This window comes from Cornus florida, unplaced genomic scaffold (genome assembly GCF_030987335.1).
Source record: "Cornus florida cultivar Cherokee Brave unplaced genomic scaffold, ASM3098733v1 CherokeeBrave_3.0.0_Hap2_Chr02, whole genome shotgun sequence".
Classification (NCBI taxonomy): domain Eukaryota; kingdom Viridiplantae; phylum Streptophyta; class Magnoliopsida; order Cornales; family Cornaceae; genus Cornus; species Cornus florida.
The window spans coordinates 25,244,369-25,272,272 of record NW_026775572.1 but is presented as its reverse complement, the minus strand read 5'-3'; the positions used below and the strand labels follow the sequence as shown (position 1 = coordinate 25,272,272).

General features: G+C 34.5%; 1 protein-coding gene and 2 long non-coding RNA genes across 4 annotated transcripts; all 3 read right to left on the bottom strand.

The window, feature by feature from the left end:
- Positions 1-6,537: 6,537 nt before the first annotated feature.
- LOC132294346 (uncharacterized) lies at positions 6,538-7,960 on the bottom strand. 2 transcript variants are annotated; one of them, XR_009478039.1, is made up of 3 exons: positions 7,897-7,960; positions 7,722-7,795; positions 6,538-7,520 (listed from the first exon to the last, which is right to left on the bottom strand). It is a non-coding gene; the product is annotated as an uncharacterized LOC132294346 (long non-coding RNA). The 2 variants fall into 2 exon arrangements; XR_009478038.1 differs by having other exon boundaries at positions 6,538-7,165.
- A 50-nt stretch (positions 7,961-8,010) lies between these two features.
- LOC132294345 (uncharacterized) lies at positions 8,011-13,124 on the bottom strand. The gene is made up of 5 exons (XR_009478037.1): positions 12,971-13,124; positions 11,334-11,393; positions 8,609-8,793; positions 8,286-8,522; positions 8,011-8,199 (listed from the first exon to the last, which is right to left on the bottom strand). It is a non-coding gene; the product is annotated as an uncharacterized LOC132294345 (long non-coding RNA).
- Positions 13,125-16,891: 3,767 nt separating this feature from the next.
- On the bottom strand, positions 16,892-26,688 carry LOC132294342 (amino acid permease 3-like). Its single transcript, XM_059792167.1, has 5 exons — positions 24,807-26,688; positions 24,462-24,698; positions 24,232-24,325; positions 18,325-18,539; positions 16,892-18,179 (listed from the first exon to the last, which is right to left on the bottom strand). Exons 1-5 carry the CDS (start codon positions 25,180-25,182, stop codon positions 17,350-17,352), a joined length of 1,752 nt encoding a protein of 583 aa, XP_059648150.1. The 5' UTR covers positions 25,183-26,688; the 3' UTR covers positions 16,892-17,349.
- Positions 26,689-27,904: the final 1,216 nt, after the last annotated feature.

The window sequence follows — 27,904 nt, the reverse complement described above, 5'->3', positions numbered from 1 at the left end:
ATAATTAAATGTTCTTTCAGTTTTATTTCCATCTTTATTATTTCATTTTGTCATCTGTGTTCGTTTTAAAATACTTTAATTGTTTGATGTTCCCTCGGGTTTGGGCCTGGGCCTGATCAACCCGTGTCTCGGATCCGAGGGGTATCACAGGTGGCATGACCCACTTTGGTTGTTTTCGCATTTTAGATTTCAAGTTGATGACTTTGAGAATCTATATCTTGTTGCTTTGTATAGCATGCTTCTATATTGTTTGAATTGCATGGATGATCTGATTTCTGCTAGAAACGATCTAGGGTAGCTTAGGATGCTCCCTGAATCTTACCCTTGACATAGACGTTAGGTGGCATGAGCCCCTTTAACATGTTTCACCTTAAGGTGATAAAATTGTAAAATGTTAAGTCGATGCATGCTCATTTCTTACGAGTAGCTTTATGTTACTCACCCCGAAGTTACTGGAATATTTTTCAGGTACAGGAATCATGGTTGAGATTCTCATTATGCTTGGACGAGTTATGGATTTGAAGGTTTTATTTTTGTAAAGATTGGCTTAAAATGCCACTTGTAGCCCTTTTTGTCAAATGTGTATATTTGATTCTAAACTTCTAATGTTTGCCTAAGCACACTTTTTGATTCTCATTTTATGTATATGATATGAGGCTAAGGGCCAAACCATATTTGAAATCCATGTATATTCATAAATGTTGAAAATTTCTTTTAATGAGAATATTATGAAAACTATGCGTTTTAATATGTCATTTATGCACTGGAGTGTGCATTGGGTATAAAATTCATTATCTAACATTCATTTAATATGTATAAGGTGTGGTCAAAGGCCAATCACCATTTTGTTTTCATTTTTGCACTTTAGTTTCATACAATGCATTTTTGGGCTAAACTAGAAAATCCGAGCCTTTAAGGGCTCATTTCCAAGTCGGGTGGTGCAAAGTGTGCACGAGCACGTTCATTAGGACCTATTTGATATGCATGAAGTGTGGCCAATGGCCAAATGGCCTTTTGATTACATTTAGGTTTGATTCTTGCATTTTTTGCTTTTAAAAGACATTTTTCAAGCTTTTGAGGTTTGGTAGGTCATTTCTTGCATCGGCGGTATTTTTAAGCCATGGATCATTGTAGCGCGTTCTAATAGGTAAGTTACGTCTGCGTGCATGATCGTTTCCAGGAAAAACCCTTTCCTTGGTGAAATGAGCCTCCTTTGGATTCATTTCATATTTTTCTTGCATATTAGGGTTTAAGGACATTTTGGGGTTTTCTTTTGGGAAATAAATTCCGGTCTTGACTCTGTCACATAAAAAATGTGATTTTAGGAGTATTTTCTTTATGACATTTTTCCAAAAAGCATCGTTTTGGTCTCGGAAATCCCAAATCCATTTCAGTCTCAATTTTCTCCATTTTTTTCCAAAGTAGCAGGTTTCAGCATGCTCTTGGCTCAAAAGAGCCGACTCGGTTCTAAAAGAGCCAACTCTTTCTTCAACTCAGCCAACTCGGTTCACAAAAGAGCCAACTGGGTTCAACTGGGCATCATTTTCTTCATTTTTATGCTCTCAGCCCAATCTAGCCAACTCAATTCTTAAAGGAGCCGACTGGGTTCTTTTGCACCTCATTTTGGTCACTTTTGGTGCTCTCGGCCTAAAAGAGCCAACTCAGTTGCCAACTGAGTCGACTAAGTTTGGCTGCAACAATGACCTGTCTTTAAATGGTCATAATTTGTTCATCGGAGGTCCAAATTAGGTCATTCTTGAGTCTAAATTCAAGAGTTTGAAGTCAACTTTCCAATGGTACCAACTACACCCTGAAATTCCAACCGTAGTGAGAGTTATGATGGTTTTAGTGACATAGGGTTGTGGTATCTCCTAATTAGAGGATGTCTCCTTGTTCTATCTTCATATCTTTGTCATCCGAACTCCGAATCAAGTGTTTCTTGAGTCTATCTTTGTTAATTTTTCGTTGTGTTTCCAATGGTGTGCACGGTGGCACCTATTTTAGTGTGAAATAACCATTTTGCCCTTAATTCATTTCTTTTTGGGTTTGGCATTCTTGCTTCATTGCTTAGCTCATTTGAGTTTTATGACTTCATGTGGAGTCATTTTGGTGCCTTAAGGATAACGTACATCTCTAGAAGTCACCTTTCTTCTTTCGCTTCTGTATTTCGGATCCGTTATCGTATCATTTTTTCGGTTCATCACTGACGCATCGGGTTGAAAAACTTGGGCCGTCACAAATAGTATGAATTTTTTTCATAATTTATTTAAATAAAAAATATATATGAAATGTAATTCAATAAGAAGGAGCATTATGGTCATTTAATGAAATATAGTATAGTCCTTGGGGTATGTTGCAACAAAATTAGATAGTTTAGGGGGTTTTATGTACAAAATATAATTCAAGGGGGTTATTTGCAAATTCAAACATAATTCAAGAAAAATTTTTACACTTTACCTTAAATGAATTGATAATGAACTATTGACCCACTATTCACTCGCCCACCGAATTACCACCCCTAATACATCTAACCAACAAAATATTGGGCTTGTTGAGCGTAAGTCTCAACATCCTTATAAAGGTGAAAAGGAACATTTTATTCTCTCTTTTTCTCTTTGATTAGTGTATGGAAAAGTGAAGCATGTCACAAATAAATTCGTGATATGTAATTATGTGATATGTAATTATGTATTATATGATGGCCATTTGATAAGTACACAAAACCTATTACTTCATGTACCAAAATAAGCTTTTAATTAGACTTTAATATTATTTAAACATTCTTATATGCTCGTTTTGTGTTATATAGGTGTTAATGTATGAAAAAAAAAAATAAAAAAAAAAAGAAAGTAAAAATAAAAGTCAGCGAGAGAGAGAGAGAGAGAAAAAAAAAAAAAGGTGTGTGTGCACGCAGATTTTTTTTTTTTCCTTTACTATTATATATATATATGTGTGTGTGTGTGTGGTGCCCCCAGAAACTTGTTTTTACCAATTAAATTACTGATGAAGAAAGCGTTTTGATGCACCTTCACCTACAGAGTCAAAACAATTTTATAAAAAATAAAATATTTACCGTGAGACTATCGAAACCCTTTAATCGTTTTACCCATTTTCCTTGTTCGCTCAAAACCCTTTGATTTACCCCTTTTCCTTATTTGATTTATCCCTTTTCCTTATTCGCTCTCTACTTCTCTGCTATGGAAGACTGAATTGCCGACTGAAAAACAACAACAATTCTTTGGGAGACTTCTCATCGAGTCATCGACACAAATACCCAATACAGCAGTACCCCCTTATATATTTGCTTCAATATTTTCCTTCTATTTTTCTCCCTTATATATTTTCCTTCTATTTTTCTTTCTTCTTTTATCCTTCTTCTGTTCTTCAAATAAAAAAACCCTACATAAGAAGAACTGGAATGTTTCCACACTGTCACGGTCACATGGAAATTTGGAATCACGGATACAAAATTATATATATATATATATATATATATATATATATATATAATCCAAAAAAATAAATAAATAAACCCAAAAATTTTTCTTTTCAAAAATTTCCTTTCATGGTTTCCTTCCTTTTTTTATATATTAAAGACTAAAGTTACTTTTTTTTATGTCCCCCAATAAATATATCACAATAATTTAATAGTAATTTTTTTTTTTTTTTTTCCAAATATTTGTGTGATTAAATTACTTAAATTAGAATCTTAAATAAATAAGAGGAATAAAAATTCTATTGATATGAATTATATGATGTTATTGTTGGCTGAATTTTGTTCTATAACTAACACCTTGTTATAAATTTTTTTTTTTTGGACAAATGACAATAAATGACTTGGAATTTTCTTTGTGTACTGTGTAATATATATTTGCCATCTTAGTTGATATATATATATTTTCTCAAGTACATTGTGTCCCCCTGACTTAAAATCCTAGCTTCGTCCCTGCGTGCACGTGAAAAAGAGAAAGGAAGAGAGAGAAATAATAAAAGAAGAGAAGAAAATAAAAGAAAAGAAAAGTCAACAAAGGTGAAGAAGTGGTAAGAAGTTAGGAAGAAAAGGTGAAGAAGTAGTTGATATAGAAAAGTTCAGGGTAAGATGCAGCGAGGTGGCATGAAGGAAGAAAGAAGTCAGAAGTATTGATCAGAAGGCAACAAGTGGGGATACACAATTTTGGCTATAAATAGCCGACTCTGGAGCATTCAAAAGAGGAGATAGATAGAATGATATAATAGATTCTTAGAGTTTTCCTTTTTGTTTCTAATTGTAATTTTCTTCTCAATGCATTGTTGTTTTATTACTCATTAGTTTCTTGCTCTCAATTTATATACTTGAAATTTCTCATTCTAATATTGCTTTAAATATTTGTTGTCCAATATTCATTTCTAGTTAATAACAAACTCCAAAATCAATGTTTTAAAAATCTCTTATCCGAAAACAAAAACTCACTTGAATGCATGGTTCGACCCTACTTGCCATTATACATTTTTAGTTAAATGGTTGTAGGTATTTTATCTTGATATAGAATGTATTTGACAACGATAAGTCCATAAATACACGCCTATCACCGTTCCACGTCTATCAAGATAATAGTAATTTACTATTTACTATTTATTTTTTATTTTATTATAGAAAAAGAAAAAAAATAATGACGCAATTTGATTCACAGTCCATTCTATAGTATTTTGATACAAAGTTGAGGATTAAGAATCGAGGTACCATTTGATAATTCATTTTAATTCTTAGTTCTTAAAAAAAATAAATGTATTTCTATTAATTTTTTTATTTGTATTACTATTTATAATTTTTGTTAAAATTTTAAAAATGTCCCCTCTCAATTTGTAAATTTTTAAAAAAAGCTCCCTCAATTTGTAAAAATACCACATCTTGCCCCTTCTTATTTTTTTAATATAAAGATAATCATCTCTTTTTTCACCCGCCACATTCATGTTTCTCTCACACACTTTGATATTTCCACTTAATTTTTAAAAATACCCACTATATATATTCTTGTATTTTAGATCCAAAAGAAATAAAGCAAATCGAATTTTTATTTCTTCACGTCCACATCTATAGTAATTTAGAAACCACGAACATAATAAAAAAATCAAGGAATCTGAGTCGAACAAATCACAAAAAATTAAATTCTTATATTTATTATTTTATTTTAAAAGAAATATCTTTAATTTTTTTTTATTCTTTAACAGCACCCCTTAAAAAAATTCTTTAGCTCGTCAATGTGTATTTAATAAAATTTTAAGTACCACTTAAAATAAAATAAAATTTTAAATTACAAGAATATCATTTACAGTACATAAATATAGTAGGGTATGTAATAATGTGGGTTCCACATGTAGGATGACAAAGAAGAAAAAAAGGGACTCGGGTGCTTTTGTCTGTGTGTGTTTGTGACACGTGCGAGTATAGTGAAAAGTCTAATGATTAGATAGATCATTAAGTGTATAAAGAGTATTGGAGTAATTTGGAGCATGGAAAAATAGTTTGCATCGGAGCACCATTCAAGGAAAGAAAATGGTGTGAAGGATTGAAATTGGGGCATGGAAAAATCGTCCCCTATCATTATTTTTTACCTGTAGAAGGACACAAGTCTACAAAAATGAAGGCAGAGTAAATTTAACAAAAACAAAATATATATATATATATATATATATATATATATATATATATATATTTTATTTGTATAATTTTTGAGTGCTTTTTCTCTGTTATGATGTTATCTCAGTACGAGATTTATATATATATTCATCTTCCTTTTTGTTGAAATAGAAAATAATACTGCAGTAAAAGGACAACCAATAAGGATGAACATTATGACAAGGAAAATATATGTGATGCAAGTAGTAGAATATTATAGAAAAATATAAGATGGTTCAACGTGATACACGTGACCTAGAAGATGTCCCATTCCTTCTGGAGAGCTTGGTGGACAGAAGGAATGTGGCTACGGTAGGAGGAGGTGATAGTGGCCACGTGATGGTGGTGACTTGTGTATATGTATATGTGTATATATATATACATATAATAGAGATAAATAGTTAATTATATTTTGGTGGTGGTGGCGGCAGCAAGTGGAGAGATATAGAAGGGTTGGACGGAGGTGGCGGTGACGGAAGTGGATTGTGGTGGGATGGAGGAGATTGAGAGGTTAGAGAGAGAAAGTAGAGAGAGGGTTAATACTGTTTTATTCCAAAAATAAGGGTATTTTGGTCATTAATTTTGATATTTGAGATTAAAAATAAATAAAATATTAAGGGTAAAATAGGTATTCACTCCTTTTTAGACTGTTTATCTGACCGGTCAAAAATTAGGCCAAATTGGGCTAACTTTCATCGGTGTGAGTGTAAAAAAGATTAATAACAGAACTGTCACTACCATTAGGATATGCAAAACTGGGTACAAATCTAACATATGGTATTAGTTGCACAAAATGGAAGAAAATGAGAACTTTGCATCAATAGAGTCTACGCACACATGTACTTCCCCGTACTTGAAACAAGTGGTACGTGAAGCTAGAATGAAGGAAACATATAATAATAAATAAATAAATAAAATACAGCCATAAAACAGCGAGTATTTGAAAGCTTACAAATTCTTCCCTCTAGAAGTAGCAACATTTTGGAACCCAAACACCACCCACCATCGCCACAGCCCAAAAACAACAGCTAATGTATATTAAGTAACATAAGATGGAATATCTAGAGGTAGCATGCATTAACAATCTGTAAAACCCAAAACAATTACTTGCTCGTCTTCTACTAAAATCACTGCTGTGTGGCACCACGGCTTCATTGGCTTTCGATGCTCCTTCATCTTAAATAAAAAATAAAAAATAAAACATGGGAAAAAAATAAAAATTAAGCAAATTAGGAAAATCAATAAATTGAATCACATTTACAATGGAAATAAAGAGGAAGAGGAAAGGAAGATCTACACATAAACCGTACAGCACAAAAATGGCAAAATTGAGAACGACTCTATCCCCAAAACATCAACTGTTTCTTTTATTTTCATGCTGAACAAGTGGCAAGTCTAAATACCAATCCAAATATCAATCTCAAAAACAAAATATATACACCATCAAAAACAAAAGAATTTAAATAAATACTGACCTTTCTTCATGATGATATGCAGGGCCATAAGAATCTGCAGGTGGAGGAATGTGGGTTATAATTTATAAGCCTTGAAGTCAACATACACTGTTTGAACTACTTTACAATGAGATTTTCCCTTTTTTTTTTTTTTTTTTTTTTTTAATAAAAAAAAAAAGACTTTACATTGCGGATTTGGTTTCCCCTGAAATACACAGATGGAGTTTAATTTCATCGGTTTTCCTTTACTTTAGTTCGAGAAGCTATGCAAAAGGAGAGAAAAGATGTTGACATGATCTTATAAAAGATGACCTTCAAATTGAGCTTATGTGATTCAAGAGTTTGCAGTCTAAGAGAGAGCTTGGAAAGCAGCTGACTCACTTGACTATGAAAGCCTTGAAGTTGACTAGCTGGAACCATAACATTTTAAGTGTAACAGAAACTAGTTAATCATAAGAAAGTTACAGTATACACTGCCGTAAACTACTTTCCAAGTTAAACTGCATCTGTGTATTTCAGGATAGAATGAACGTATGCCAAAGCAGAAAGTGTGTCATCTCTAATAGGTCCAAAAAGTTACAGTATACGGGGTGGGAACAGTAAATACTTACACTCAAATGAACTCGTCAAGTATTCCCTCACGGGACAGAAACCGTTGCACCTGAGAGATGTCGGGAAATACCGCCTTTTCAAGTTAAAAAATGTAAAAACAAAGAAAAAAAAAATGTTAAAATTTGAATTTTTTTTTTAAATAATTGATAACGAACTTGATTTAACATTACATACCGCAAAGTAGCAGCTGGCTATAAGATGCGCAATTGCATTTCTCATATACCTAAAATGATCCCAAGGTTCAGTCTAATACGCCATCACTGCGGTATCTTTCCAGGATAAAACAACACCTTAGACAGTTCAGTATTAGGGGAACACACCTTCGCCAATCTTTTACCTACTTCCCGTTCACAGTCATTTTGAAACTTTGAAATTGTTTCACAAGACGTGAATAGCAATTCAGTGATGTTACGTTGTCAAGAAGCCTAGTTATGAAATAAGTCCCATCTACAGGACGTAATAATGTCGAATGTTTGGCTGAAAAACAAAACAAAATTTGGAAAATTAACAGATAGTATTAGGAAAAAATAAGATAAGTGTACAAAAACAAAGAAATTCCCGACCTTAAGCGACCCCACTCCAGTATGTCGGGGAATTCATCCTTCTTTGGAGGGAACAGTTTCAATTCGATCCATTCAGAAAATTTGAGATAATTTTCGGAAACCGTCCTCCACTCCTTTCTCACTCCTTTCTCAAGGTCTGCCAACAATCTTGAGCTATGTTTGACAACATAAATGTTTTTCCACTTTCCACTAGTGTGGAATCCCAGATCGTGTAGATGTGTCAAAGCAAACATGCCTCTGATTCAATAAGACAAGAGCAGTTAAAAAGTAAATGCATAACTCAAAAAAAAAAAAATTAATTTTTTAAATATTACTACACTTACCCAATTATCTTAATGCCTTTGCTGGTAAGTAGGTGCCTTGGATTGAGCGGGGCCGTTAGGTAAAATGGCCAAAAACATAGCTTCATACTTCTTGACCCACTCGTCAATGGTGGTCTCGTAGCAACATCATAGTCGCTCTGAAGTTTTCCATTACCTTGTATAACGTAATAGTGTATTGATCCACACTAAAACAAACAAAATAAATAAATAAATGTGATACTTAACTTCGATCTACTTGACCTAACAAAAAAAAATTAATTAATTAATTAATTAACAAGAACTATCAAAAAAATTTAATGACATACAATAGATCACACACTAACAGCAACAAAAAAAATCAAATTGAAACTAACTTTTACACTAATTGAAATACAAAGTACCACTGTCAAGACACAAAACTATGAGAAATGGTCGCCGTGACCACTGTGACAAGGTGTCACCGTCACTGCTGTCCTCATCAACCACCAGCACTTTACCATCGATCTCTTGGGCTCACTAACAAGTTACAGTTCATGTCCACCAGCACCAGCACCGCTGTCCACACTGCAACCACCCAAACCACTTGAACCACCAGTGTTCACTAACAAAGTTACAGTTCATATGTCCACCAGACCAGGTCATCAATTGTCTACCACCAAAGTCGCACAAACCACCAGCAACTCCCAGTCACGTAACATCTAAGAAGCACGGACACTCCAAAATGGGCGAAGAATCCGTGTCCGACACGTGTCGGACACGGACACGCGTCGGACACGCCCCGACACGTGTCGGACACGCCAAAAAACGTGTCTGGAATTTTTTTATTTTTTTTTAATTTTCGGACACGGCTCGGACACGGCTCAGACACACTTTTCTGGATTTTTTTTTTTTTTTAAATTTTTAATGCTGATATGTTAATTTTTATTTTTTATTTTTTTTTAAAAAAAATTTTTAGTGCTGATATGTTCTATTTTTTGTTTTGTACTACCCTAAAGATGCTGATATATATATATACTAACCTAAAGATGCCACAATTCGCCGTGTCCTAAAGATGCTGATATATATATATACTAACATATCAGTGATATATATATATATATTCCAACCTGAACTTATCAGTGTTTTTTTTTTTAAATTATTAATGCTGATATATATATATATATATATATACTATTCGCCGTGTCCGTGTCCTAATTTTTTTGGATTTGTCGTGTCGCCGTATCCGTGTCGTGTCGTATCCGTGTCCGTACTTCTTAGCGTAACATTAATCACCAATGTGACCTCATCCACATAATCCTTCATAACCAATGCCAATCCCTTAAACTTGACCACCACAATTGCCCAGCCACATTGCATTTCAGCATATTAGTGCCACTTGCAGTTTGGCTAGAAAAATGCTGCTTCGATTAGCCTTTTTACCAATTACAATACCGAAACAAAGAAACATGGACACTAAATGCACAAAAAACCAAAAGGTCATAAATTCAACAATCATCAAATTATCCTTTTAAATTTTAACAAGTTCCATATCGAGATTTGAAAAATACCCTGTGATTAGGATAGTAAAGAATATATAAGCCCTAAGCAATTTTAGATATCAAATCCTCTGTACCAACAACCAATTTTGTAAATAATTTGTCACTTCCAGATGAGTATAACCTTCACACCATTCACAATTCAAATACTGGACATAAGAAGAAACATACGCTTGTATCAAAGAATTTGACATCTCAGCTATATCTAACATTGTAAACATCAAATTAAAATAATCATGATGAAATTTGACAGTCACGTCATGGTGGTGATTGTGTATATGTATATGGATATGTGTATGATATATGTAGTATCATATTAGATTAGTAAAGTATGTTATAAATATATAATATTAATTATTGTCTCTTTCTGTAACTTTGAGTGCATCAAAGCTTTCCATTTCACTGTTGTACACTTCCTAGATCCGATGCATGAAACAAGCCAAAAGCTCACCACCCTATCGTTGGTTCACAATTGTCGTACACTTTTGTGTCCCCAACCATATATCTTTCTTTCTACAAGTCCATATCTATAGAAAACTCCCATGCCAATATTAGTCAAGACGCTCAGAGAGCTTATTTTGTCCTAAGTTGGGTTATTCTTATTGGAGGACTCTCTCTTCTTTGTTGTTTCAGTTTCAACATTTCAGAAGCTTTGTCAATGCTCAAACTGATAAAGTTAAATTAAAATTGCATATAGTCTTTTTTTTTTCTTTTTCACAAATAAAATTAGGGTTTAGAGAGATGAAAAAGAAGAGAGCCCAAGTAGATGAATCATATTACATACCATTGTTTCAGAATTTGCAGAACTGAAAAATCGTGTGTACAGTGACCAAAGATTCCTGTAACTAAAAGAATTAGACACTATGCTCAAGAGTATGTCTTCAACTCTAAATTTTCTTCAATTCTAAGTGCTTTGACTTAATTTGAGTGCATCAACATATTATCAACATCACCAGTCGTCATTGCTATAGTCAACGTTGACATCAACATCCTCATAACGTTGACATTAACATCCTCATCAAGAATCGTCATCTAAAATCACGTAATTCTCTTGCAAATATATACATTTGATTAAGATAAATTGCAAAGAGACTTCCTATCATAATTGGTCATTTTAAAACCAACATCACTGCTTCATTTTAAAACCAACATCACTGCTACAACGGTAAGGGGATTTAAATAATTCAATTAGCAAGGCAAAAAAATCATACCTATTTTCTTTTTGCCAACTCCACCCATTCCCATCAACTCTCTTCTTTCAGAAAAAAGACCTATATTATTAGGACAAAAGAGGAAAAGTTTTAAAAGCGTTAATAAACTTGTAAAACATATAATCTGAAATTGAAAACTAAACTTCCAAGTATTTAATTCCCATAAATAAATTGTTCGAGCATCACATCGTAACAATATTATATATATGTACGTAGAAACAAAAACAAAAAATAAGCATGTAAAACATGAATAAATAAACGTAACCAATAACTAAAAATGACAATTAAAAGTTTAGAAAAAGTAAGAGTTCGTTACGTGATGACTCAGGAGGCATGTTTCTTGAACCTTATTTTTGCTAAATATTAAGGCCCAATGCTAACCCTAAAAATAAGAAAACACTCTAGTTGTGAGGAAGAAGTTTCACAATCTCACTTATAACAATTAAAACACCACCATCTAAGTACTATCTGTATCATGTATCAACCCAACCCAAGTTACCCAACTATGCTTTCAGTAAACATGTTGGACACCTATCCGTAGAAATAGGTGTGATTACGGATAGGTGTGATAAGCACATATTATACTCGGTTCTTATGTTAAATTAATCCAATAACAAAGTACAATGCATCAATTTAGGAATAATCTTCAAAATTAACAAGTCAATATCTTGATATTCTGCATTCTAATAACAAAAGAAAATCAAAAACCAAAATTTGAAAAAAAAAATATGACAAAAAGATTGAATATATCCTTCGTGCATTACGCAGATTGTATTTCTATGTGAAACAAAACATTTATGATTTCTCCATGGGGTGGGCTAAATCAAAATATATCAACCAAAATCAACTGTTGCTTAATTCAATTTTAGTTAACTAACAATATTTCTTTAGACAATTGACGGATTAAGGCATAGAAAAACCTATTTGGGTAATTAATAAAAAAATTTACCAATTTATTTCTGAACAATTCACCACTCAGTACCCTATCTCTTCTTTTGACCAATTTGCTAATCCTATTTGAGAATCTACTAGTGGAAGCAGAGTGTGAGGTAGTTCATGGCAAGCCCCTTCCAACACTATGGAATTCACTCAAAAGTATGCTTTTTGTAAGTATTTTAATTTTCAAGAAGTAACTTTAGAGCTTTACCCTATACTTCTGCTTGTCTAAGTTCTTGTTATGATTTTTTTTTTTTTTTTAGTTCTGAAAAGATTTCCATCCTCAAAAAGCTTGGCATGTTGATAAAAATTGTTTCAGATTTAATCTCTCCAATTCAGATTCTTTTTTTTTTTTTTTTTCTTTTTTCATGCCCAGATTCAATGTTTCTTGTAGATATAATTTTGAAAAAAAAAAAAAAAAATCCAGAAATAGAAGTTATAGAAATAAATAAAAAAAATATTTGTTTTGCTGAAATAAAATGTAGATTACGGTGATTACCTCAAAATGCAATGAAATTTTTTTTACTGTATATGGTAAAAAAAATTAATAATAATAATAATAAAAATTATTTTTAAAAAGATCATAAAAAATTTCACCAAATAGGATTTAGTTTGCAAAACAAGAATTACAGACCTTGATTAGTTGATTTAGAAAAGAAAAAAAAAATTAAAATTAAAATTAAAACAAAACCCATACATACAAGTTACCAGTTGCAGAGAGAGAGAGAGGGGGCAAGCTCGAGAGTTGAGACACAGCAGGCCAGCGGCTGAAGCTTGCGAACGGTGAACCCGAACTGGAACAGCGGGCGATGGAAACTAAAAGATGTGGGTTTTGATTTTTTGAACAATCTGAAATGATAGGGGTTTTGAACTTTTGATTCTTGCAGACAGATAGATAATCTGAAATATATGGGTTTTGACCTTCTTATTCTTGTAGATTTTGTAGTTTGCAGTTGGAGAGAGAGACAGAGAGGGGAAGTTCAGAGTAGAGAACGAGAATAGAGATGGAGGCGATTGGGGAGGCTGAAATGACTTACCCTAAAAATATTTTGTTTTTTTGGTGACCCATCATCCATGGGCCAATAAATTTTGAGGCTGGGTCAAGATCGGCCCGGACTTATTCGGCTTAGACTTTTATTTTAGTTTGGTGACTGAGTTGACTTGGATTTGATTAGATGGATTAATTCTATTATTATAATTTATTTATTTATTTTTTTGGCTGAAAATAGTATGGAAACTTTTCTTTTTTTTTTTTTTTTTTTTTTTTTTTTGATTGGTCTCTAACCCACCAAACCCACCCCTACATTAACCTTGTATATTCATCCACTGTCATATACAATGGTAATCATAGTGGTAAATAGTTAAAATATTGAACATTTTTTTTTTCCTTCAAGGCTTCTTCAATCAGAAACCTTTCCAAAACCTGAAGTCCACCCAGCTGATCAAGAATTGATTAGTACCGTGGCCCTTTTTATCAAGTTAACTGCAAAATAGGATTTGAGTAAAAAATAAAGTCATAACATATTATACATATACACACACTTATATATAGAGAGTGAGAGAGAGGGAGCTTAAAAGCTTGCAACACATTTCGGAAAATTATTTTAAGGCCGAAATCTTGAAAGTGATTTTACTGACTAAAATTTTGATTGGTCGCAAAATATAAAAAAATGGGACCTACAGTCCCTACCCCCTTCTTTATATATTGCAAACATGATTAATCAAAATTATTTTTTACATCAGGCAATTCACTTTTATTCTTTGGCTAAGTAAGAAGGCTCAAACATTTTATAGATAGAATACATCATTATAACATTTTCCTTCTTACAAGAAATATATGATTTTAAAAATCATATCTAAAATGACTCATTTTTCTGAAAAGGTCTATTTTAGATGATGAATTTCTACCTTTAATTCAATGTAAAAGTGAATGAGATCATTCAATTCATAGGGATATCCAAACAACCCTTTAGAATAGCATACAGACATACCTGCCAGCCCTTGATACCTTGCCATTTGCATCAGAGCAATCTCTAAAAATATATATATATATAAACACATACCTGCCAAAGAGAATCACAAAACTGTTTATACAAACCACTTTCTTCTGGTTTCCACAAGGCTGAAATTTGGACAAAAATCTAGAAAATGAGCAAAGAGCGCCACCACATACCATCTGTAGAAAATAACACATTTCTTACATTTTACTTCAAAAAGAGTTAGCTACAAGAGTTACGAGTTTATACAATGAATGTTACAGCTTAATTTATGTCAGTCTGTAAAATGTTATTAGAGAAATTAGTATGACTGACCAGTTTATAGCAATATTAATGATGATATAGATGGACTAGCAGCTTTCATTTTAGTATAATATGAAGGAACAAGAACGTAGGATATAAAATGTTAATTTTGTATGTGAAATTTGAATTAAACCATAGTTTTAAACAAAAATAAATAATTGAATAAAGTACCTTCAGAGGAAGAGTTGACATTGAGGTACCATGACCTCCAATTTGACAATAGACTGATTGGCCACAAAGAATGCAGTTGAGTCCACCACCTATTAAGTTGATCTGCTACCTCTTCCACACCAAAATTTTCAGCAATATTGTCAATTTGAGCAGAATCATCGTCAACTTTTAGCTGGTACCGACACACAGGACATGTATTGTGGATGTTCAACCAAGGAAGGATGCAATTAGGGTGATAAAAATGTTTGCAAGGCAGCTCTCTCACTTCCACACCAACCTCAAACTCATCCTTGTAGACAGGACAGTAGGAGTCACTGCTCAAATGTCGCAGTGTGAGTATCACGGTAGGCAAGGCCTTAATGGCTGAAACTGGTGCAGGAGGTGGCCCCAACCTATCATTCTGTGTCAGCTCCTGAATCAACTCTTCAATCCCATTACTGGGAGAGACTTCCATTGGAGTCCATGGCCTCAGGAACCACACTTTTGTCAACACATCAGAGGCATTCTTGTCTGTATGAATTTTCTTCAACTGTAGCAATTGTTTCTCAATCACCTCGCGCATCCAATGATACCTAACGTCGATGTGCTTTGTGCGGGAAAGATACGTCGCATTCTTGCTCAAGTCAGTAGCACTGATTGTCACAGGATTCTACGTATTCTTTTTGCTTTAACCCTAATTCTTGAAGGAACTGTTTTATCCACAGTAATTCTTTACTGGCTTCAGTAACGGCAATATACTCGGCTCAGTTGTAGACAGGGCAACATACTTCTGCAATTTAGACTGCCACGACACAGCTCCCTTGGCAAAAGTGAATAAATACCCCGACGTTGGTTTTCTGCCATCAAGGTCACCTGCCATGTCTCTTATATTTTGTGATATGATAAAAAATATTAAATTAACTATTAAGTTGCGAATTAATCTTTTATGATGTTTAATTTGTGTAATTAAATGTACTGGTTAGATTTATGATTTTAATTATAGTTGTGGTTTACAAGCATGATTCATGGTTATAACTATATGTTGTACCATTGTTATATATGGTTTGATGGATTTAATGTATGTTTGAGATGGAATCATTGAGATAGTTAATAAGCTAATCTCCTTGATACTTTATGTCATTGTTAGATATGACTTTGATGATTAGATGAGTAGGTAAGCTGGCTAATAAGTCTAGACACGCTACATTATGTCATTTTCAGATTCGGTTTTGTTGAAGATGTTATATATGTATATGCCTTAATACGTTGGGGTCTCGGGATCAGTGGATAGGACTGAGGCATATATTGCCGGGGATGAGTAACTGGATATAGGAGATGTGTTGCCCTGGTAGAAAGGGGTTTCTTGACCATCCTATGTGCGATTTATCAAGTGATACTCTCTATTAGGTTGAGACTGCACTATATTCAATGACGTCTATAGTATGCATATGGACGTATTGACTATGTAGGTATATTATGAGTTTTAGCCGGGGATGTTCTATTTATTAGTTCTGTGATTGGGTCGTAGTAGATAGGACTTGTTTGTGCATTTAACCCACAATTCATTTTTCATGTCCACATCATTTCCGGAGAGGTTGTTCGTGCTGACTAGAGAGCATCCATCTTCACTCTTATGGATTATCAATATAGGATATTATCTCAGATTTTATTTATTGTTTAGACTTAGTTATTTAGACTTTATTGTTATTTCAGTTTTGGATTTTTAGTTAGGGTCCATGTAACATGGATTTCCGAGTTGTACTTTGGACGATTTTTCATTTATAGATTTATTTGGAGATTATTGGCATCAGAGGATTTATTAATTAATTATTATTTAGTTTTTTCATTCAGCGAATATTTATTTATTCTTATTTCATTTATTATTAATTATTTGATATCTCTCGATTTTTGGGAGCGAAAAAAATAAGGCTCTGATACCTACTGATATAGTGAAATATGATAGAATGTTCATAAAGAACACGTTACTTTGAATCCACAAAGTATGATATCTTGAATTTACAAAACAAAAGATAAATTCAGATAAATGTGATATTGTATTAAGTAATTGAATTAATTGCAATACACATATTTATAATTAAAGAAATTCTAGTATTAAAAGGATTAACCATAAAGAAACCTAATAACAAAAGAAAAATAATTCATAAAAGAAAATAATTAAAATTAAACTTTCTATAAAAGATTATAAAAAATAAATAAATAAATAAAATCTAAACTTTAAAAATACAAAACACAAAGTGTCGTACATCACATCGGATCCGTACCCTTTATCCAAATCTGTCAAGGTCTGGAGCAATCATGCATCCAGATAATATAATATACTCGCACAAACACATGATGCACATATACACCAAGAGACTGTGAAGCTTCTCTAAATAATTTAGTTGGTCTGTGAAACTTCTCTAAGCTCTTCAATTTGACCGCAACCAGCTGTACTAACGAATTTTAAGAAGTTACATATTTTTAAAACAAATTTAACACCTTCTCTTTCTAATACTTTGAAACAAAACAGAATGCAAAAGCAAAAAGTTCTTTTGAGACACGGGAAGAACATGTTCAACATTTTTCCTTCACTAATTTCAAAAAGGTAGAGTGAGGTTGGCTCTATTGAATTAGGATAAATAGGTTTCGAAGGGTACGTAAAACTTGCTATAATCAACAATCGCGGCAATGGAGCCTGAAGCAGCAGCAATTGTGATAAGGAGGCAAGCAACACTTAGGATTTGAAGGGAGATCCATTTAATGCTCCATTTGGGTATCTTCTTTTGCTCTATATACATCGTTACTGGGAAGTATATAGTGAGAGGCCAAAACGCAATGGCATCCATAATTGAAAAGGCATCATCAAACGGCACGAGCATTGCTACGAGAGTGGTTATAATCACAAACATAGTTCTCCAGACCAAACGAAAAAGTTTGAATTTGTAACCTTTCAAGGGAAGAAAAATTTTGAATTTGTAGAGCTTGAAGCCCTGAATTGGGATTTCGATTTCTTTGATGATGGAATCAATTTGAGGAAATCTTTCTGATACACTTTTCTCAATGAAAGCAAAAATGGGTTGGGAGTTGATTTGGAATGCACCAAATTGTTGGATTACTATGGCAGCGTAGGCTATTTCGAGAAGCCAATATGGCCTATCGAAGCCGTCAAGGAGGAATTCCTGGGTCTGGTCCCCGAGAGCAGCATAGCCCATGCAGCCACTGAACATGTAGGCAGTAGTCATGATTGCAACACTTCGCAGATTGGCTTTCTTCATTGCAACTGACTTAGCTTCTGTTGGGGAGGACTTGATTGTGTCCTGAATTTCAATAAGGATTTCAGAGTAAGAATAGGCGAAAGCTATGGTGCCGAGTGCTTGGAAGATGCTCCATATCTTTTGGGCTGGAGTCACACTACTGCCAATGCTTATTCCAGTGATGCTTCCCATGAATTTTCCGGTTCCTGATCATCGACCATGGAAAAAAAAAAAAAAAAATCGTCATGTGAAATTGGATGTTTTTGCAACAACTATGATCAACTAATTGAATTTGGAACTGTTTTATCTTAAACAAACAGAATTGTAAGTAGGATTATATCTCCAATGCACCTGCAACTTTGCCAATTCCGATTGATATACTAATTGTAGAATAAGTAAACACCATGACTACTGCAACAATTGATAGCCACAACATCCCATCAAAGTCTGGAATTTGAGAGGAAATGATTCCTATGAGGCCAAACGCAATCATATATGGTTTGCTTGAGAAGACGCAAGGATTTGTCCCGCCACTCTGACGGTAGCAATTATACCATTTGATTCCCCTGTTTGATTAAAAACCATAAGACCATCCGATCATTAGGACAAAGATTTTTTTTATAAAAAAAAAAAAAAAAACCAACTTAAGATAGGGTTTCAGAGATGTATATAATTTGGTAAGCCTTACTCATGCAAATAATAAGTGCCCAAATTATGTATACAGACATAAAAACTAGAATATGTACCGTGTGTAGAAATTAATAGGCGGGAAAAAACGGCAAGAAATAAGGCTGAAAATTATTTTTCATAAAAATATGGGTTATATTTACTTTTATACACACTGTATAAGTAGACAAAAAATTTAAAATTAAAAATTGGTAAAACAAGGAGAAGATTTGGGTACCATCAACTAATATCAAAGGAAAAAACTAATAGGCCAGAAAAATCGGCAAAAAAATAGGTCTTCCGTAAAAATATGGGTTATATTTGCTTTTAGTCTTTTACAAATATATAAATTTGGATTTCCAAAAATAACACTTAAAAGAATTCAAATTGAGATTCGGCACCTATTAAATAATAATTTCAAATTTTTCGGGGGCTTAATATGTATTTGGTAAGTGTGTGTGTGTGTGTGTATACACAATAGGGATTTAGGGTTCAATGATTGTGGTGTAGAGAAGGATGGTGATGGAGAATAAAAGTAGTAGTAGTGAGTAGTTGGTTAAGCTGAGGGTTTTGTCGAAGCTATGTGTGGCTGTTGCATTGGGGCTGCTATTTGAGTTGCCATACTTCATCTATTTAAGCAAAATAAGTGAGAATGAGGAGGAGGAGGAGGGAGATGGGGGACTTATAGTTGTACGGCGGCAAGATTATGGCAGCGGCAACAACAGTAGCAGTGACGGCGAGATGGCGACGACAGTAGCAGCGACGGTGACGGAAATATAATATAATAATGTATATAAATGTAATTCGGGTTTCAGGTTGGGTCGGGCTAAACCCGTCTAACTTGCACCGTTATAATCAATAATAAAAACGGAAGGAAAGTGCAACAACCCTCACCCTAGCCAAGCCAAACACAATATTATCCGCTGACTTCCCAAAGGGTCACCCATCCTGGTAATACTCCAGTAAAAGGGTGTTGAATCTACATATAACACTTGCTCCCTCCACATCCAGGCGATATGCGATTGTGCGCCTGTAGCTTGCCCAGTGTGGTAGTCTACTGGTACCACCTATACACGCTCACACACATCTGCCCACAAGGTCGCCACAGAAAGATAGATAGTGATATAACTAATAGAATTGGATCGGAGTTAACAAAATGAAGATAAGCTAGTAGCATCTTATGTGATAAAAGAATAACACAAATGTTGAATTAAACAAAAATTATATGTAGAGAGGATTGTTTTAAATTAGCGTTATGCTTTATGGAGTGGAGTATTGCCGTATTGGTTTTAGAAAGAAATAAGAACAATATTTTTTATAAAACGAAAATAAGAATGTTAAAATGGATGGTTGGTGATTAGAAGAAATAGGGACGGCACAAATGAACGTGTATGAGAAAAATGAGGTATGGCACCATTAACAATAAAATAAGAGAGTAGACTTGGTTACACTGAAACTTGATAAATGCACCGGTGTGGTGGAAATTTTAAATTTTAATTTCCAAGTAATAGAAGGAGAGAAAAAAAAACCAAAAATAGCGTGGGAATGACATTATTATAAATGACTCTAAAAAGTTATATCAACATACTTAATAAAAAGGAATGGAAACTGAAAATTCATATAGAATAAGACAAGGACCACGATGATGATGTTGGGTTTTGTGGCTCAAATTCAGTGTGCAAGCAGTGTTATGGGAGATATGAACAAGTTTAAGTTGTTTGGAACCGATTCAATTTTTTCTTAAACCATTTGGACATGATAGCAACTCCAATTGAACCAGTTCAAAAAAAGTTGAATCAGTTGAACATGGAAATCAGAAGACTGTTATTTTAAAGTTGAAGACTGATATGGTAACTCCTTATATGCAAGTTGGGGAATACTTGTCCAACAAGAAATTAGGTTTGAAAACTTTATAAATAGAGATGGGTGTAAGAGGTTTAAAGAGATAGAAAAGAGAGAAAAGATGTAACAGATTTAAGGATGAGCGTTGAGAGGGGAGAGTATATGTAATTTTTGAGTGTAGAGTGTATAGATATAGCCTCAAAAGAGATGATGAGTGAGTAAGTGAGTAGGGTTCTCTGTGAGATATGAATTTGTAATTGGCATATTTCGTTATCAAAACGAGTTCAATCGAGTTGTAAATTTTTAGTTTGATTTACCAAGAATCAAGATCGGAAGCAGAATTGAAGGAGTGCAAGTGTTTATGCTTCGATACACTCCGAAATGATGAGAACAACGCTTTAAAAAGGTAAGAGAGTGTGTGAGGACACTTAAGAGGTTCAATATTGAGTTTTTGGGAAGTTTACATTCTGTCCAACTTGAACTGGTTGAAGTTTCTTGGAACAAGTTCAAGTGTCAAAGTTGGTATGCAAGAATGTAATGTTCTTGATTTTTTTTCCTTTTTCTATTTTTTAGAAATTTTTTATTTTTCTGGATTACTTTCATTTGGTCTCGTTTTACATGCCAAACAACGTGGGGTGTACCGGGTGAGTTGCATGAATTGGTTACGACATTTCCTTAAGTTCATGACTTTTGGAAATGCATTAGTTGTCATTTCGGTATTTTTTCGTTTTTCAGGCCTGACAGTCCTGGGAGAGACCCATTACTGGAGTGGCACGAAGACTGTGTTTTGGGTTCGTCGCATTTCGTATATCATTATTTTGTACTCAATTACTTGGTTATATATATTTAAAGTTGTGGTTGTGATATGTTTGATATATATATTTGTATATATATAATGTTAGTGGATTTTTTTTCATTTCTGTGGGACCCACCACCATTTAGTCATTTTAATGGCCATGAGGCCATTTGCCTAAATCACTCATTTCTCTCCCACTCTCCCAGTGTCATACTCTCTCTCCCTCTCAGCTTCATTTTTCCTTTTTCTTTTGCCACAAATTTTTCCTCCACTTTTCGGCCAATCGATCAGGTTTCCGGTCTTGATTCTTAACGGAAAATGTTCCTCTCATCATTCTCTATCACAGAGTCAAAGGATTTAATTTTTGGAGGAGCGGTGATTATTTTACGAATATTTAAAGTTTTTAGATCTAAGATTTCGGAGGGGGTTTTGGGCCACTTCAAGTCTGATTCCGGAAACACACCTTTGGAACAGTAAATTCTCTTTGTCATCGGCTACGTTTCCACCGAACAATTTTTCGATCTGTCGGCGTTGACCGGCATTGACCGCGTTAACCGGCGTTGACCGGCATTGACCGCGTTAACCGGCGTTGACTTTCCCGACTGGGGATGCATTTTGGCTACTTTTGAGGTAGGGGTGATCTAATACCCATTTCTTTGAACTTAGTGAATTAATCTTCTTTAATTGTTGTATTAATATGTTTATTTTGTGTTAAATCCTTGAGATGTGATTCACATGTTATATATATGATGTCTATGGTGTAAATATGAGCATGCTTATGTGTTAAATGCTATGTTGTGATGATGATGTATATTTAAAATGATGACTTTGTGTACTTTTTATGTTGGATGTGTTGGATTTGCTATATGAAAGCATGATGTGTTTTATCATAGAGTTTTTATGAAAGCATGTTGTATTCTTGTAGTTAATTACGAATTATAGAAAATATATACATTATCATGGTTTAGTATGGCATGAAGCATTCATGCACTCATTGGGAAAGAAAAGGAAAAAGTTGTTTTAAAAGCAAATGAAAATTGTTTTGGAAAAATATTTTTAAAATGTTTACGAAAACCCAGACGCCTAGGAGTCGCCTAGTGGTCTGTGGCGTTAGTGTGGTCTAGAGGGGATTAAGGAGAGACCTTAGCGTGGTTGAGCTACCTAAGCCCTTTAACGATGCCTTAGAGTTTCCATGTAGTCGGGGATAATTAGCCAATCCTCCTCTCATGACGCCATGGAGTCGCCATGGGTCGAATTGCACTAACGGTTTGGAAAAGTGAAATGGTATTGTTTCGAAAAACAGGAAGTGACATTGCATGACATCGTACTTCATCGGCATACGTTGTATACTTGGTGGTCGGATGACTTATATATATTCTTGTTGTTGTATTGTTGCTTTGCTTGTTTTCCCGAGGCATGATTCCGTTTACATTTACCCTATGCTTTGTGTGGATTCACAGGATCATTAGGAGGTGTGTCTTAGACACCTCCTAGAGCGGCTAGCTCACCTTATCATATTATTACATTTTTAGGTCACGAGAAAGAAGTGACGGGCGACGCTTCTCCATAAGTTTGAATGGGTTAGTGGATTGTTTTAACATCTTTTGTATTTGTGATCTCATTTTTTTTGTATAAACCTTGGGATGGCACGTATACCGTGTATCAACGTTGAAGTTGACCATAGTGCCCTTAGACTACCTCGGGTTCGGGTAAGGACCTGGTTAACTATTCAAACCCTCAGGTTCTAGGTCATTACAAAGAATTTGCTACTGGCCAACTTGAACCGGTTAAAGGTGGCTGAACCGATTCAAGGTCTTCAGCAGATTTTGGTAACTTTGTTTCCTTGTCTCTTTTGACTTCCTATTTTGCATAAACTTTTACCATAATGATCATGCATGAAATTGACTTATTTTCCAAATGCAATTAGGTTTTCAAAAATCTATAAATACATGTTTTCTCACTTAAACTTTTAGAGCTTGAAAATATATATTTTTCTAATTTAGAGAATTGCTTAAGAAAGATTTTTTTTTCGAAAATCAATTTGATTTTTCTGATTTTATTTTTGAGAGCACACACATAAACACAAGAGTGATTTAGGAGTGTTGTTTTCTATCTCATCGTAATTGGAGCATAGTTGAAGATATAGAGATTCCAAAAAGCAAAATTTATTTATTCTTTATCAAATTCAAATCTGAAGAAAAGGGGTGAAGCAATCATACTTTGAAGGGGTCAAAGCATTCGTAGAATGTTGTTTGATCTACCTGCAACTCTTCTACATAGATCAAGTGTAAGTCTGAGGTCGAGAGCTGTTAGACGAGAGAGTCGCAAAGCCAGGGATTGTCAGCGATTGGTTTTTGGTAGAATGATAGGGTGTGAGTCTGAGTCAAAGTTTAGTGTACTTTGCTTCAAATATAGTGGATTGTCTTGCTCTGGATGACATAGTGCACGAGGTTTTTCCTATAACGATTGGTTGATTTCCACCAATCGGGGATTCCTCGCTAAAAATCCTGGTGTCATCTCTTAAACTTTATTTGCACTTTATTTTTGCTTTGTGGGTTTGATTTTAGTTTTATTTCGGTAAAATTAAAATAACTAAAAATTCGATAAAGGGGCAAATAAAACCTATTCACCACCCATCTAGATTATTTTTAATAGAAACTTCCACATCCTATTCCGCTACATAATTCACATTTTCGTCCTAAATATATAATAGTAAAATCTCTCTCCATGGACGTAACCTCAGACTTGGGTGAATCTTGTAAAATACTATGTTGTAAATGAATGTGTATGATTATTATATTTATGTTAATGTGATATGAATGTGACGATGTTTCCTCTCTGTTTGATAAACAAGGAATTTAACTCTTAATTTTTCCTATCAGAAGATTCCTAATCACTGATCTAATATAAAGGCCTTGTTTGGATAAATTCAAAAATCGTATAATCGTACTCACATCATGCTCCTAGAAGCTGAAATGGTGCTTGTAATGGCTCCTTGAAAAAGTTTCAGGTATTGAATAACTCCACAGATCTTGACCTGAACACCACCTGTAAGTTCATAAAACACAGAAGACGTTTCGTTTGTTGATATACATCTTCAATTATATATATAATAATAATAATAATTAATAAAAAATAAAAAAATCACTTGCCAATCTATCTCAAAAATGAGAGAGAGATTTACCAAGGTTTGATGATCTAACAGTGTCCGTGTAAGTATAGTTTCTATTGCCGGTGACTGGGTCACCGGAATTGTAACATGCGGCCAGAAGAGTAGAGGTGTAGTAAATTAAAAAGGAGAAGAGAAAAATGGCAAGTGGGCCAGAAATCCATCCAAGCTGAGCGATCGCCCAAGCAACTGAGAGAAGTCCAGGCCCCATGGCAGCTGTCATTATGTGAGCAGTTGCTCTCCAAACATTCCCTATATAGCCAAACACACAACTAGTATAAGTAAGAGAATTAAGCAGTAATAAAATACGGGGTAAGACGTTAATTAGCTAGGTGAAAGTGCTTGTGAAAATATATATACCAGTTGTTTTGGGATGTCTATGGTCGTCCAAGCAACATTTGGAGTCCTCGGGTGGAGGAAAGTTAACGTTGATGGAGAGATCAAAGCTGTGGACGATGCGGGTATGATTAAGCTGGCCCTCTTCGGCACTGCTGCTCTGATGATCACCCATACAGAATCTCAAATCAATATACAAATTTTTGGGTGTTATGATCTGGGTCTGGGTGTGTTTTATACATGGCGATGGTGCATTGAATTTTTTTTTTGTTTTTTTTTCTTTTGGAAAGTTCAAAGAATGGCAAATCACAACCGGACACATATACGCTCCATTCTGTGTAGTCCATTTCACGCGGTAAGGTAAGAAGTGGGAAAAGGAGAAGAACATATACAATTCCATTTGATATCGCCGTCCATGGACAATAATTTCACGCGGTAACGTAAGAAGTGTTGAAAAGAGAAGAAAGTATACAATACCATTTGAAGTCGCGGTCCATGGACAATAATTTCACGTGCCAAGGTGGAGAAGTGTGAAAAGGAGAAGAAAGTGTACAGAGAGAAGAAAAAAAGGATAAATTACACTCACACCCCTGTGATTTGGTCATATTACACCTAGATTAACATTTTGGTTTTAGATTACGCTTATATTTAAATGAGTTATTTAGCATGTCACTTACATCCCAAACATTAATTTTTGATTGAATCAGACTACTTTTGAGGTGTTAAATGACTATACTACCCTTTAACCTCACATTGACTTTTTTTTTTACCAAAGTACCCCTCACAATCACCACCGCCTCTCTGTCATGAACCTTCATTTTGACCTCAGATATGTGTGTAGGACAATGCCTATACTGCCTGATGACATTTTCCTACTTTTGTTGGTTGAAATTGTTGTACTCAAAAGGAATATTCATTAGTTAGTATCAATTATTTTGGCTGAGTTCTCTCCACAACCCGTCTTCATCCTTGTCGTTCTATCCCGCCGTGCACCGCCGCCCGTCCACGGCTGCTCCACCGTTCCGAAGCTCACTGCCGCAGTTCATCCCAACCCGCCGTTCATCCATCGGCCACGTTTCCACCGGATTCCGTGCTATTAAGCCGTCGTCCACTGCCGTTTCAGCCATCTTTTCCGCTTCTTTCGCTGCCAAAGAAGTTGGGATTTTCGCCGACGTTGTGAATCTGTGGTCGCCGATTCACTTCCCCGACCTCGACGGAAAACTCTCCACCGATCCTGACGGCCATGTTCAAATCCTCTGCAACGACACCGGTGTCGAATTCATTCAGGCCCGAGCCAAACACCTCTTCATCAACGACATTCTAGCCCCTCTAGACGTACCTAATTGCTTCAAACAGTTCTTAACCTTCGACAACACTCTCAGTTACGCTGACCACTATAAGCCGTTGACAGCCGTCCAGGTCACTAAGCTCGGCGACAGTGTCTTCATCGACTGCACCATCAACCACTTCCTTCTGGAATATCTTTAACACCTTCGCGAATGGTGGAAGGTGCAGACAGAAAGGAAAGTTGCAGGTCGAAAAGGATGGGTTTTGGGGGTGGGTTATGCCGCAGATCGATTCGTGATAAGGATGGGTTAATGGTGGTGGTTATAAGGATGGAGGTGGGGATGGTGGCAGTGGTTTGGATATGTGGTGGTGGATGTCGGGATGGAGATGGTGGCAGTGGTTTGGATATGTGGTGGTGGATGTCGGGATGGAGATGGTGGCAGTGGTTTGGGATAAGTGGTGGACCAGTGGTGGATGTAGGCTGCCCCAAAGCAACTGTCATAGCTTCTCGGAAGCGGTTTAGGATAGATTGTTGAAAGATTCTGAAGATCTTAACTCTATTCAATGTTGGGACATAAATACTCCAACAAGGTTCCAAAACTACTTTACCAATTTCTTAAACTTGAAGGAGTTGTACACGAACTGGTGCATCTAATGGAGCCGGAAATGGTGGCGGTTGTATGGGGTAGGGATAAGGGTTTTTTTGTCATTTAAGATTATATTTATTTTGTATTAAAAAATTGAGGATAAAATGGTCCATTCACATGATTGGGGTGTAAGTGAAAGTTAAAACCAAAATCTTCATCTAGCTGAAATATGACCTAACCTCAAGGGGTGTCAGTGTAATTTACCCAAGAAAAAAAGAAAGCCGTCACTTCATCGTAGGACTAGGCGACTAGCTTACAAATTCTGAACCATCATATTCCGTGTTTGAATTTGGGTTTGAATTGTCTTTGTAAGTTTTTGATTTAAAATGCTACTCTCATTATGGGGTTGGAGTAAGTAGGAGAGCTACAAGTTTAAATGATAAATAATTGCGAGAGTTTTCACGTCATAAAAATAAAAAAGTAGAAAATTAATACCTTAAGGAAACTTGTACCAAGGGAGAAAAAGAAATTAATTTGTAGCTTGAAATGAAATTTTTTAAAAAAAATTGATAGATTCAATTAATATAGAAAATTGAATTTTGTGATGTTTTTCTTGAACGAAGGAGTAATTTAGTTGTAGTAAACTCAAATATAAGTTTTAGGACACGTTTTAATGTCAAATTTAGCTAATTACAACATTACTTACTGAGAAAAAAATTATATCTCACACTTTTCCTAAGGTGCAAAAACATTCGTGTTTAAATTATATATGTGTTTTGTCAATAATTACGCACATTTGTAATTTGCAAATCATTTGGGAGTCCAAAGTGACTAATGAGTGTGCTAATTATTTATTAAAAAAAATTTAAATAAATAAATAAATCAAGAGTAACTGAAGTTTTAGTGAACTTTTAAAATGAAGAAATTAAGAAGGAACGGTTAGTTTCATGCAAGCTGCATATACATTTAATATTGGCGATAAATAGCACAAAATTTATTTCGGGATGTTCATGATTGTTATTCTTTAAAATCTGAATTGGGGTAAACAAGAAAATTACAGTAGTTTTTTTTATTTTTAATTTTTTGGTACTACCCTCTGCATTTTATACCCATAAGTCACAAACCGTATAATCAAAAGAGTATTGTGTGGTGGACAGAATTTAGCGAAAAGGGAAAGTAAGAAAGAATGTCGTCCTCAGTTAGTGGAGAGTGGTCCACGCGTTCCTCAACAGTAGTTTCCGCGTATGC

Bases quoted from the DNA above. Each gene is read 5' to 3' on its own strand.
- LOC132294342 (XM_059792167.1), bottom strand. From the start codon at position 25,182: ATGGAATTGTATATGTTCTTCTCCTTTTCCCACTTCTTACCTTACCGC. The intron at 24,699-24,806 runs GTATATATATTT...TTGGCTATATAG, and splicing joins TAGACATCCCAAAACAACTG to GGAATGTTTGGAGAGCAACT. The intron at 18,540-24,231 runs GTGAGTACGATT...TTAATCAAACAG, and splicing joins TCAGCTTCTAGGAGCATGAT to GGGAATCAAATGGTATAATT.